General features: G+C 47.6%; 1 protein-coding gene across 1 annotated transcript in view; it reads right to left on the bottom strand.

The window, feature by feature from the left end:
* The window catches only part of LOC147029238 (polycystin-1-like protein 1), a 91140-nt gene that overhangs the window by 42276 nt on the left and 36377 nt on the right, over nt 1–12487 (bottom strand). The window contains exons 5-6 of the mRNA XM_085876444.1: nt 10361–10437; nt 1118–1295 (exon numbers count right to left, since the gene is read on the bottom strand). Coding sequence (XP_085732570.1) covers nt 1118–1295; nt 10361–10437 — 255 coding nt within the window. The remainder of the gene's footprint in view (nt 1–1117; nt 1296–10360; nt 10438–12487) is intronic.

Here is a 12487-nt window from a genome sequence, read left to right as displayed (position 1 = left end):
ACACCACTCCTCCCCCTTACACACACCACTCCCCCTTACACACACCACTCCCCTCCCCTTACACACACAGACACACACACACACACTTACACACACACACACACCACTTCCTCTCTACACACACACACACACACCACTCCTCCTCCCCCTTACACACACCACTCCCTCCCCCTTACACACACCACTCCCCTCCCCCTTACACACACCACACCCCTCCTCCTTACACACACACACACACACACACACACACACACACACACACACACACACACACAGGATACAAAATGGATGAATTAATAATTAATGAACCAACTGGGAAACGACGTTTTTCCATCTCGGGTTTCCTTGAGGCCGACCCTTCTTCCCGTCCGTGTCCAGGATTGTGTTTATTGTATTTTCTCCTTATTACGAAGTTTTTATTTTCTCCACTTTTCCCCTCCACTCTTCTTCTATCCCTCTCAACAATACCCTCTGTTTCATATCTTAAAACATTAAAATAAAATTTAAAAAGATAATTTTTACCTCACGTTGTCCACCATGTGACCACGTGACTTCCTGTACCGACTCTTCTTCTTCCTTCTTCCGCTGCCAATCCATCATCAACTAATTTTGCCAACCCACATTCACTATACACCTTCACGATTTTTTTTCTTCAACCTTTCCTTTTCCTAATCTTACGTAATCTTGATCAAAAATTTTTTTTCTAAGTCTATTAAAATGTTTCAACTTCCTCGTTCACACGGGCGGTTCTCGTTATTGTATCATAATTCACCAGTCTTCTTCTTCACAGTATTCTTCTTCTTCTTATACTTCTTCTTCTTCAAAAGGCTGTTTTCAATTCGACCTTTCCTTCATCCTGTGTCGAAAACATCCCACTTCCCTGCATTCCTTCCTGAAAGTCCCTGTTATGTCCATCTTCTATTCCCCATGTACCCCGCCCCATCCCTCTCCCTTCCACAGATCTCCTCATGTCTCTGTTCCCCACTGTATTTTCCCCTTCCCTCACCCAGCCCTCTTGTCTCCTGCTCCCCTTGTTGTACTTTGTGTGTGTTTGCTCTCATACGAGCCTCGACATTGTGTAGAATATTAAAAAAAAAAAGTAGGTTGGGTTTCTCACCACTGGCTGTGGAGATAAGTGTGGCTTGTCTGAGGCTGCAGGGTCCATTGTGCGTGAGAGCCATCCCCAAAATCCCACTCATATGTGACTGGTGGTGGCACCGAGGGCAAGGCAGAGAAGATGACCTTTTCTCCCTCCTTATGCACCAAGCGATCAGTCTCTATCCGCAAAACTGCATCTGCAAATCCAGGAAGCAGGTCGTGTTAAGCAAGGCCAATTCAATCTGAAAACAAGTACTTTGATAAGCGTGGTAACTCTCGAGCATCATAACTTTCCTCTTCTTTACTCTCTGCAGATAAACCCGTCTGCACTTGCTTCGTCTGAACCCTTCATTATCTTAAACATCTCGATCAGATGATCAGATCACTTCGTAATCGTCTCGTTTCTCGCGTGTAGACTTGTCTCCTTCAACCGCTCCTCATTTCAGAGCTGAGTCTCGCGAGGCCTGGGATCAATCTCGCTGCTCCATTCTGAACCTTCCCGATGTGTCCTTCCTCAGATGTGGTGACCAAACCTGAACACAAAATTCCACATGAGGCCTCACTAAATTCCTATGCAGTGTTCAAACTACCTCCTTTAATTAACAATTTATCCCCCATGAATACAACCTAAAATCCTGTTGGCTGAGTGGATGTTCATGGAGGACCCTGGACAAGAGACATTTTCAGGCAGCCTTTCTTTGCATGTGGACCATCAAACATCCGATCTACCAAGCGTTCAATCTACCAAATGTCTGATGTACCAAGCATCTCAATGTGCCAAGTGCTTCGACTCTCGATACATGTTTATTTGCCACGACTCTTAATTTGTCTCGCTTTGTCCATCAATCTCTCCTTACCACGAGTCCTTTGGCCAAGCCGGTGCTCATGTCTGCCTGTTTGGACTTCCGCCATTGGTCTGACATCATGTGTAAATTTAGTTAGACAGGAAGTTTTGCCCCACTGATTGGCTCTGTGATTAGCCAATCTCATGGTTCTGTTGGCCATACATAATAAATAGACGGGAGCGCACTGAGGGTACGGACCTTAATTGGTCGGGCCAATCCAATAGACAGGTAAACTTTTAATAAGTCGGTGGACCCTGCCAGGTTTGGCCATTCTTATCGACGTCATGGTTGCTTTACAAACCATCGGGTCACGGACTTATCTGCAGCACGGTGGCCTGCAGGGCCAGAGGTCGGAAAGAGCCCGAGAGGTTCCCCCTCGTGACAAATCCCGACCCAGAATTTGTAACAATATAATCCTTATTTTCATTGCTCATACCTATCCCCAACACCTGACATTTCTTTATATTAAACTACATCTGCTTACCTTTTGCCAAATCTATTCCTGAATCTGATCACCCCCCCCACCCCTCCACTCCCCCTCTCTGATATCTACCTTTCCTCAAAGCTTTGTGTCATCTTTATTTAAAAAGCGGACTCCACACTCCACTATCCAAATCCTTGATGCATGTAAATCTATATATTGTTACGGGGCCGGGGGGTCGACCGTGAGCGCGACCGCTCTGATGGAGCCGCGAGCCAGCTCGACCGATCGCCCAGAATGTAAAGGTCGTCGCCCCGGATAAGTCCGGAGTGGACGGGTCCTGACTGGACCGAAGTTCGCCAATGGATAGACCACGTGGGGTAGGGTCGATTGCCAACTTTTCAATTTACCTAAGTACCCACATGGTCCGACTACGGGGAAGTTCACCCTCGGCCGACTTTGTCCAAATCGAGTCGCTATCGCCTACTCGGATCCGGCGTAACCGAGCGGAATTACCAAAGTCGGGCCGGACCAAATGAACACGTTATGAACACTAATCCTCAAACACGCGTCATGTTGAGCCAATGCAAGAAACACAAAACGAGCTGATACATTTAACAATTGGGGTTTATTTATACAGTAATAATGGGGAACGAGGGAACACAAAAGAGCATAACTATACCGAATATCAGAAATGCATTGCAATATGTACAGCACACAAAGCACTTAACAGTTTTCTACTTGTTAGATGGGCCCACGGACACACATACGCACACACTCAAGAAATGGTGGCTGATGCCTTTAATGCGGACTTCAGCTCGGAGGGACAGAGGAGCTGAAGCCCAGGGTCTGTCTGGGACCTTTCCACCTCGTGTGGTCTTCGAGCTGTTCGGACCGGGCACCAGCGAGGGCGAACTAGATCCAATCACCGTGAGCTGCAATCCTTTCCAATCTCTGGAGGATCCCCTCGTGCTCTGGACCACGTGCTGGTGAAATGAGGCGCTGATCCTTCCCAACCCAATGCGTCACTTCCCCAAAGAACCACCGACCAAGATGAGGCCAATAAATCGCACCAAGCCAGGAACCAAGCAGACCATGAAGAGCTCCACGAACCAAGATGAGCCAGCCGAACCAGACCACGAAGCAGAGCAACAGCCACGCGAAGAACAACCCCCCGACAGGAACCAACTCGAGTCAAGCAGAGGGTCCCCTTTCTTATTCCTCTTCGCCCCGCCTCGCTTCGCTTTGGCGTGACTCATGCGCCCTCATCCGCCCGCCCCCCCCCGCAACCGTGGCTGGGGGCTGTTTACCTTGCTGAATCTCGTGACGACCCGTCCCAACCGTCATTCCCGTTTACGCTGCTGAGTCAGCTGTTGAATCACGGGATGCCGTTGAATGTTGAATCACGGGACGGGAGGGTTCTTCTTTGTTGTTCTGACCTAACTATTAAAATGAATCACAGTGCATTTACATAGATGTACCCATTAAACAATGGAAGGCGAGCTATCTATAGAACACGTACTTACCGAGATAACTGAGCTAAAGGACCTGAATGTTGAGTGTGATCGATTTCCAAATTCGCAACAATATGAATATAATGGAGCAAGCGTATGTGATTATGTATTGTTACGGTTCTCGGAACCGTGTGCATACAACATGCAGTTGTCCTGAGTTAGTTATGCCATTAGTATACGTGCAGATAGACCCCTTCCTTGTGTGTAGCGGGAAGACACCGGGGTGCATTGCAATGGGCTATAGTTAGGATTAATAAATCAATTTTTCCGATTTTATTTTATTTCCCCTTTTATTTGATCCACGGTACCTTCATCTCGCTTGCTGCCCTCGTTTCGTCTCCTGAGCCCAAATCCCGACGGGCACTTTGTGCTGGACAAGCACTTCCATCGTCTACCCGCTGTCTCCAGAGACTCATTTTCTGAGGCAGAATCCTGAGGTTCGATATAGTAGCTGCACCACCATTCACCTTCCCAAACCCAGACACGGCGGTGTGGGCGGTCCTTACCAGTGTCTGGCCGAAACCCTGCCCAGAAAGGCGGACCACATGAAGGCCCGGTCCAATCAGGACAGACAATGACGTCGGCTTCGCCATGGCTCCACCCCGAACTCCGTGATCTATAAAGTAGGGACATTTCTCAGAGTTGAGTTCGATGCGAGGGAAGGTTGACTTGAGTGGGAAGGTTGTCGTTGGAGTTGAAAGGTCGCGGTTGGTTTTTGAAAGGGAGAAGTCGGAGTTGGTGGATGCGAAGGACCTCGACCAAGCCTCCAATCTGGTCCTGCCTAATGCTCATCTCTCGCCTCTTTGGACTCCGCCAGACACGATTACCACACGTGCGGCTGTGGACCGAACTGCACAGCTTTTGTCGGGTGCCGCACCATGGAGCATCCCTTCCCCCGAAACGCTCATGTACCAAAAACTGTGACCTCAACTCCCTCGCTCCCTGGCTGCAAAAGGTCCCTTTTCTTTTCACTCCGTTTATTTTGTCTGAGTATGTGTCTGAGTGTGTTGGCGCCTGTCCGTTAGATAAGCCTCGGTATAAGATCTTTATTGTTGTAATTGTTGCTTTTATTAATCTCACGTCAAGTCTGCACTGTGTCCACTTTTGTAAGTTGCTTGTAAAATTGCCGCACCCCACACCTCTCTCTTCTTTCCCCTGCATTACATACCGAATAAACCTTTTTGTTGTGCCACATGCTTTTCCCCCCACCTATTGTAAATAAATAATAATTGTAGAAATGTTCCCAGCTCGTCTTTGTCTTTTCCTCCATTGGTCCAGCATGGTTCGAATCTGAGTTTAGCCGGGTCTTTATTCCCGACAATCCGTTCCTTCTAGCCGGTACGTCCTTGGCAGTGCCACTCGACTGCATCCGATCCGGAAAGGGAGTCGGTAGTTGGGAGAGTGATCCGGTTCGGGCAAGGCGTACCGAGGGCGTGGTTCCCCGATAGTCGAAACCACGTGGTTAATTAGGTAACTCGATTCGACACAGGAGGCCCCTACACCACGCGGTTGAGGTATTGGCGTCCACGGTCGGTTAAACGACCCGCTGCGTCACGAAAGTATCCATGAGCGACGGCCTACAATTCCGGGGAGTCTGGTGGGAATCGACGTAGTTTCCCCCACCTAGTGGTCGTTTTCTCCGCTAGACCCCGACCCGCAACAGTATGTATGTATGTATGTATGTATGTATGTATGTATGTATGTATGTATGTATGTATAATCCGCTCTTCACCCATTGGTTGGATAGCTGACCTGATATCACCCACAATTGTAACCTGAAATACTTAACCTGAAGTCCCCCCACGACACAAAAGACCCCAAGGACCCAAAAGACCCTGAGGACCAAAATGACCCTGAAGACCCAAATAACCCCAAAAACCCAAAATACCCCAAGAACCTAAAAGACCCAGAAGACCATTAAAGACCCCAAAGACCTCGAAGACGCAAAATACCGAAAAGACGATGAAAACCCAAAAGGACCCTGAAGACCCCAAAAACCCAACATACTTAACAGACCCTTAGAGACCCCGAAGACCCAAATATCCCAAAGACCCCAAAAAACCAAACACCCAAAATCGCGAAAAGACCGTGACGATACAAAAGACCCCCAAAATACCTCAATGATCCATAAAGACCCTGAAGACCCAAAGTACCCCAAAGACCCCCAAAGACCCAAAAGATCCAAAAGACCAAAAAGATCCAGAAGACTGAAAAGACTGAAAATGCACCCTGAAGATCCAAAAGACTGAAAAGAACCCGAAGACACAAATATCCCCGAGTAACCAAAACACCCAAAATACCCCAAGTTCCAAAAAGACCCTGAGGACTTCCAGGACTCCGAAGACCTAAAATACCCAAATAATGAATCACTGCTTACCTTCACTCTTTCATTCCTCTTTTTCTCCACCTTTGGAATAAACTCCCTCACTCTGTTCAATCCCATTCTTCCCTCCAGGCCTTCTAAACAGCTGTTCACCACCACTTCTTATCATCCCCCATCCAAATCCTCGATCTTTTCTACCCCCGTTAATCCACCCCAAACTCCCCTCCTTCAAATTCCCTGCTTTCCTTCCTGAAAGTCCCTGTCATGTCCATCTTGTATACCCCGTGTTCCCCATCCCCATCCCTCTCCCTTCTACATATCTCCTAAAATCTCTGTTCCCCACTGTTTTGTCCTTCCCACTCCAGCCCCTTTTGCCTCATGCCCCCTTGCAGTGCATTGTGTGTTAGCTCTCATACGAGCCTTAACAAGGTATACAATTTTTTTTAACCAAAAGACCCCAAGGACCCAAAAGACTATGAGGACCCTGAACACCCAAAAGACCCAGAGGATCCAAAAGACACAGGGGGATCCAAATGACCCAAAGACACAAAAGATCCAGAGGACACAAAAGAACCCAAAGACCCAAAAGACCCAGGGGACCAAATAAACCATGAGGACCTCAAAGACCATGAGGATCCAAAACACCGAGATAAACCAAAACACCCCAAATACCCACTCCAACCGGTCATGCACACTAGGGAACCTAAAGCGGAAAAGCAACGTTTAGTTTCGGAGCTTTCAAAATGACTTCATAGGTGTGGTTGGTGGTTTTATATTCTTTTGGAAATTCATCTGGTCCCTCACCCACAATTTACCTGCAAATCACTACGATACCACATCATTAATCAGCATGGAGGGACTCGAGCAGCATCTCATGAGCCAACATCCGCCGACGAACTTCCATGTGACGGATCGGGAACGTTCTCAGGGTTTTGGAGACGCGTGTGTTTTCCACATGGACATGTCGGACCTCACGGTCATGGACATGTATGGTTTCGTGGTGGCGCTTCACACTGACCTGGCACAGATCACCAAGGCTCATGGACATGCTGCGGTGGAGCCCATGGTCCCACGGTTCATGTGTATATTCGTGGCTCTTGAATCACTGGTGGATTCCGGTTGTGGTGGGGGGGGGGGGGTGGAGCACAGAAGGAGACCGAGTGGCTGCAAGACGAGCTCAAATGGTTGGTTCAGGAACGAGCGAGGAATCAGCATCGAGAGAGGCTTCACCAGCAGGATGCAGAACATTGTGAAGACTCATTGTGTGAAGAGGCACAGGAACTTATTAACAAGGTTGCTGCCTTCGAGGAGCAGACACACCACTTGCAAGTTGTGCTTCACCATTAACAGAAGCCACAAAGGGTTGTAACAGTTGAGCAGTCTGATGAGGAAGGTGCCATACTTTCCCAGCTCAGATCCATGGTGCAGAAGCAACGGGAAGAACTGAGGTGTTCAGCGATTGAGGCATAAAACTCTGTGTGCGCTGATGGTGGATGAGAAGGCCTATGTGCGAGGAACCTGTGAGAGGGTCGAGCATCACCTGTGGTCAAGTGATTCCCATCCTGCTTACAGGGGAATTCCTGCATTCCATTCCACCAATCCTGGCCCTTGGTGTACTGCAGTTAGAGCCGAGGGTGGTGGGCTCTTGACAGAGGAGTCCAAAGTGAAGGCCTACTGGGCCGGTTACATTGAGTGGCTGTAGAAGGTTGATCCACCAGCTATTGAGTGGGATGTCAGGGGTGTCACTATCCCGATTGCTGATGCTCCAATCAACTGTGATCCACCTTCATTTCTGGAAACACAGGCGATGGTGAACAGGATGAAATGGGGTGAAGCTCTTGGGATCTGTGGCGTCCATGCTGAACTTCTCAAGGCTGGTGGAAATGCTGTACTCATGTAGTTGCATGCAGTTCTGTGCTCTCCTTGGAACGCAGGCATCATCCCAACTGATTGGAAGAGGGGCCTTGTAGTTCCTCTTTGGAAAGGGAAGGGTGATCACCAGGATTGCATCAACGACTGAGTGCTGATGCTGCTGTCAGTGCCGGGAAAGGTCTTTGCTCGGATAATTCTTGAAAGGGTTCGCCACCATCTGCTTGAGCACCAGCGGCAAGAGCAGTCACGCTTTACACCAAAGCGGTCAACGATTGACTGTATCCTTAGTCTTCGTGTCCTCACTGATTGCAGGCGAGTTTTGGCATGGGCTGCTTGCAGCCGATAGTGATCTCCATGAAGCATTTGATTCAGTGAATCGGGATGCCCTCTGGAGGATTATTGGTCTTCGTGAGGTGTCACCAAGACTGATTGATCGGATTTCTGAACTATACTCTGGTACTGAGAGTGCTGTGAGATGTGGTGGTGCCATCTCTGACTAATTTACAGTTGTTAACGGAGATCGTCAGGGTTGTGTACTGGCCCACACACTTTTCAGTGCTTGTATGGACTAGATTCTGGGGAGGATGTCGGAGAGAGCAAGCTGCGGTGCATCGTTTGGGAATGTCAAGATCTCTGACCTTGATTTCACAGGTGATGCAGTCATCTTTGGGGAGACTCCTGATATCCTTTTGGGGGCCCTCGAGGTGCTGCATGAAGAGTCAGAGCCACTCGGATTACATGTTTCCTCGGTCAAAAAAAAGATCCAGGCTTTCAATTACATCTTAGATGCTGCTATTTTGTCTGTTCGTGTTTGTGATGAGGATGTTGAGGTCACAGAGAGATTCGCTTTCCTTGGCAGTGATATTGATGTCTCTGCTGGCTGTGAGCCAGAGGTCAATAGACATCTGGGTCAGGCCTGGGGAGTCATGGATTCACTGGAGCATGGGGTGTGGAGCCGTCGGTAACTGTGCAGGAAGACGAAAGTCCAAGTGTTCAGGTCCTTGCTGCTCCAGAACATCCTTGGCTATCACTGGTTGGACTTTGTGTCCAACGTGCGGTTGCTGAGACTCAAATGAGATTTGTTACCTGCATATTCTGTCAGAGTCAGCTGTGGTTGTATGGACATGTGACTCATTTTCCTGACACTGATCCTGCTCAACAGATTCTCCTCAGCGAAGGAGCCTCGTGAGTGGAGGAGCCCAATGGGCCGACCATGTCCATCGTGGTTGCAGCAGGTTGATCAACATCTCAAGGAGATGGGGATGGGCCAGGAATCTGCCTGGTGGATGGCCAGATGGAGGCCCCTGGAGTACCGGCGGAAATTGGATTCAGTGACGCGCTGCTCTGGCGCATGTGCCCATCCCTGACCTGACCTGACCCCGAAGACGAAAAAGACCCAATGGACCCAAAATACCCAATGAGACTATCTGGGATCCATAGAAATTCTGCACAATGTAAAATGTGACTTCAGGTCCCTAATCCCACTTCCCCTGCCTCCCCCATACACACACAATCCCAAGTCCTCAACCCCCCCTCCCAACTTTGTCCTCTCTCTGCTCCCACCTTACCAACACACCAAAGCCCTGTGCCCCCCCCCACCCTTCCCCCTTTCTTCAAATCCTCAAACCAGCTTATCCCAACCTATATTACTTAACATTTCCAATGATATCGGATTCACTAATCCGTAACACTATACAAGCACTTAATACAGGGAGAGAAATGCTATGTCGTTAGCAGAAATGTAAACGTGGGTCAAATCCTCAATTCTTATAACTGCCCTCCCGAACCCACCCTCCACCGCCTCCCATGGACATAACAACAAGAAAGATGTCATGCATAGCACATTACTTGCAACATCCATAAAAACAAATCTGACCATAAAAATAATTGGTGGTTGAATTCAATGACCAAATATTGCAAATGTTCTTCAAATTTCAAGCCAATGGGGGTGAAAATTGGGGATTTTAGAAATCTCACCCAAGTCATTGACATTTGGCCTACGTTGACCTCAAAAATAATTGCTGGGTGAATTCAGTGACCTGTTATGCAAATTCTATTCAAATTTCTTGTCAATGTGATGAGAATTAAGGATTTCAGAAGTTTGGCGAAACTCCGAAGAGGTTCCCCGGGTACGGTAATTATAATTTAGTGCATGGATGAGATTTGAGAAATGACGCCTTCCAAAACTCTCAATTCGGTTTCAGGCAAGACAAAAAAAAATTGTTGACTACATACATTTGAGACAAATGAGCCAAGCGATGGAAACGACAGCTTTACCCAAACACACCTGTCCTTTGTAATGGACTGTATGCCTTGAACACTGGCTTTTCAAGTCTTCTTTGTTGAACCGCTTCATCAGCAAGCCTTCAACAGATGGAGACATGAAGTGAGCAATTTTTGCCTTCTTACAACATTTCTCACCTTTGTTATGAAACACCTTACACTGGTGATGAAAGGTTCGATTATCCTGCCAATCCTTACCTTCCAGATCATGTTGCAAAGAAGAAAGCACGTCACGCAGGAGCTGGCTGGATCATTAGCCAAATGAAATGTTGACTTATCAGCTTATCTTCAAAACATATTGACTTATCAGCTTGAATGTGCCCGATCGGATCAAAAATCTGGGAAGCTGCGGGTCCCATCCAATTAGTATTTGGATGGGAAACCTCCACAAGATACCCGGCATTGTTGACAGATGGGCAGCAGGATAGTTCAGTTGGTAACATGCTTATCTCTGATTTGTCACGCGATGGATTTGTTCCTCTAGGCGAGGGAGTTGAATCTGACTCGCAGGGGATTCCGCATCTCAGAACCAGCATTTCTTCTCATGAGGATGTAAGGCGAGCCATCCCGCTTTCATTTATTTCATTTAAATCACAGATGATAATAAAAAAAAAAGACACTAGCTCTTGGTGTCCTGGCCAAACTGTATGTCTCACATTGAAGTGGGACATGCAAGTCCATTATAAAGGGATGAGGATGTTTAATTGAATTGATGGTAAATTTGATTTTGGACTATGGAGGATAAATAAACTGATAGATTAACTTGTGGGATGTAGATACATCACAGGAAATAAGAACCAAATGGCTTCCTCCTTTGTCTCATGCTTGGTCTCCGCAGAGGGAAGTTCAACACTAGTTCAGACGTGTAACCAAGAGTAACGTGCATGATGCGCATGCGCACACATGTCGGTATTGGTTACAGAAAAATAATTAAACCGAGTTGAAGCTCGGAAGAACCGAGACATCGATATAACCGAATCAGCGACACAGCTGTGCCCCCAGCACGTAGAACCAAAAAAATGAAGATTTCAACATCAGAAGAACCCAATGAAGTCAGCTGTGATTTGATGAACAGGTAAATGTTACCCGTTCTCATAAGAACCATTTTTCATTTTCTAGGAGGATATTGATGCCATTCATGAAATCTTAAATCGCGAGCATTTGCAATGCAGGGAAGAAATGCACATCTGAGTCTTGAAAAGAGTAAATTTTTTTGGAGAAGTGATCGAGGCTCACTAACCCTAACCCTAAGCCTAACAAATCAGCTTGGAAGAGAACAAATTGGAAAGGGGGAAACACCGACAATCAGAGTAGAAGTGTGAGATCAAGGGGAGGGAGAGACAAGGACGTGTGGGGGTGAACAAGTCGCATGAAACGCGGCAAGACGAGCTCGGGGAAAGCAGGGATGAAACTGAAAAAGGGAAACCGGGGAGGATTTTCCATCAATCCGAGATTGTTTTGTAGACAGAGGAAGGAGAAGAAGACAAGAAGACTGACTTTGACAAAATTCAACAATCAATGCATCGCATTTCACCAAGTGGTACATTTCCCAAAACAGACCGAGGATACCTCTGTGAGCATTTGCTGGAGTTTGTAGACATGGGAGATGCTGTGCTGGTGACACAGCTACGCGGCATCTCACACCCAGCGTCAGCAAGTGCAAACCTGTCAGAAGTTGAGCGAGAGAGAAAGAAAATATCTCCAAAAGATAGGCAATGGGAAACTTGCCTTTCCAAGGAGAGGAGAAGGGAAAGTGATGTTTTCGGGCTCGGAAGAAGGAGTCGTGCCCAAAATGTCGTTTCATCCCCTTTCCCGGGGATTTGGGGGAAAGAGCCACCCCTCCCCCCTTCCTGAAGTGATATGGTCATGAGGAGCACAACTGAAGGTTAGGCCAAGCTCCTGATGCCTCGTGGCAAGTTTGGTCTGGATCGGCGGCTTCTGAGAAGAATTTTGAAAGAAATCCCAAGATTTGGGGTAAAACCCCCCCTTTTACCCATTTTATAGGGAGCACATCCAGAAGGGGAGTGCAACCCCACAAGACCTTGCTATCCTTGTACATCATACGTAATTTGGTCCAAATCGGTCGGGTAGTTTGTGAGATGTTTCCGTCAAATATTAACGGACAGATGTG

Source organism: Eptatretus burgeri, chromosome 4, assembly GCF_056783735.1.
Source record: "Eptatretus burgeri isolate ZD-2024b chromosome 4, Ebu_testis_v1, whole genome shotgun sequence".
NCBI classification, from domain to species: Eukaryota; Metazoa; Chordata; class Myxini; order Myxiniformes; family Myxinidae; genus Eptatretus; species Eptatretus burgeri.
Note: the sequence above shows the minus strand (reverse complement) of the source record. Positions and strands in the feature narration are given on the sequence as shown.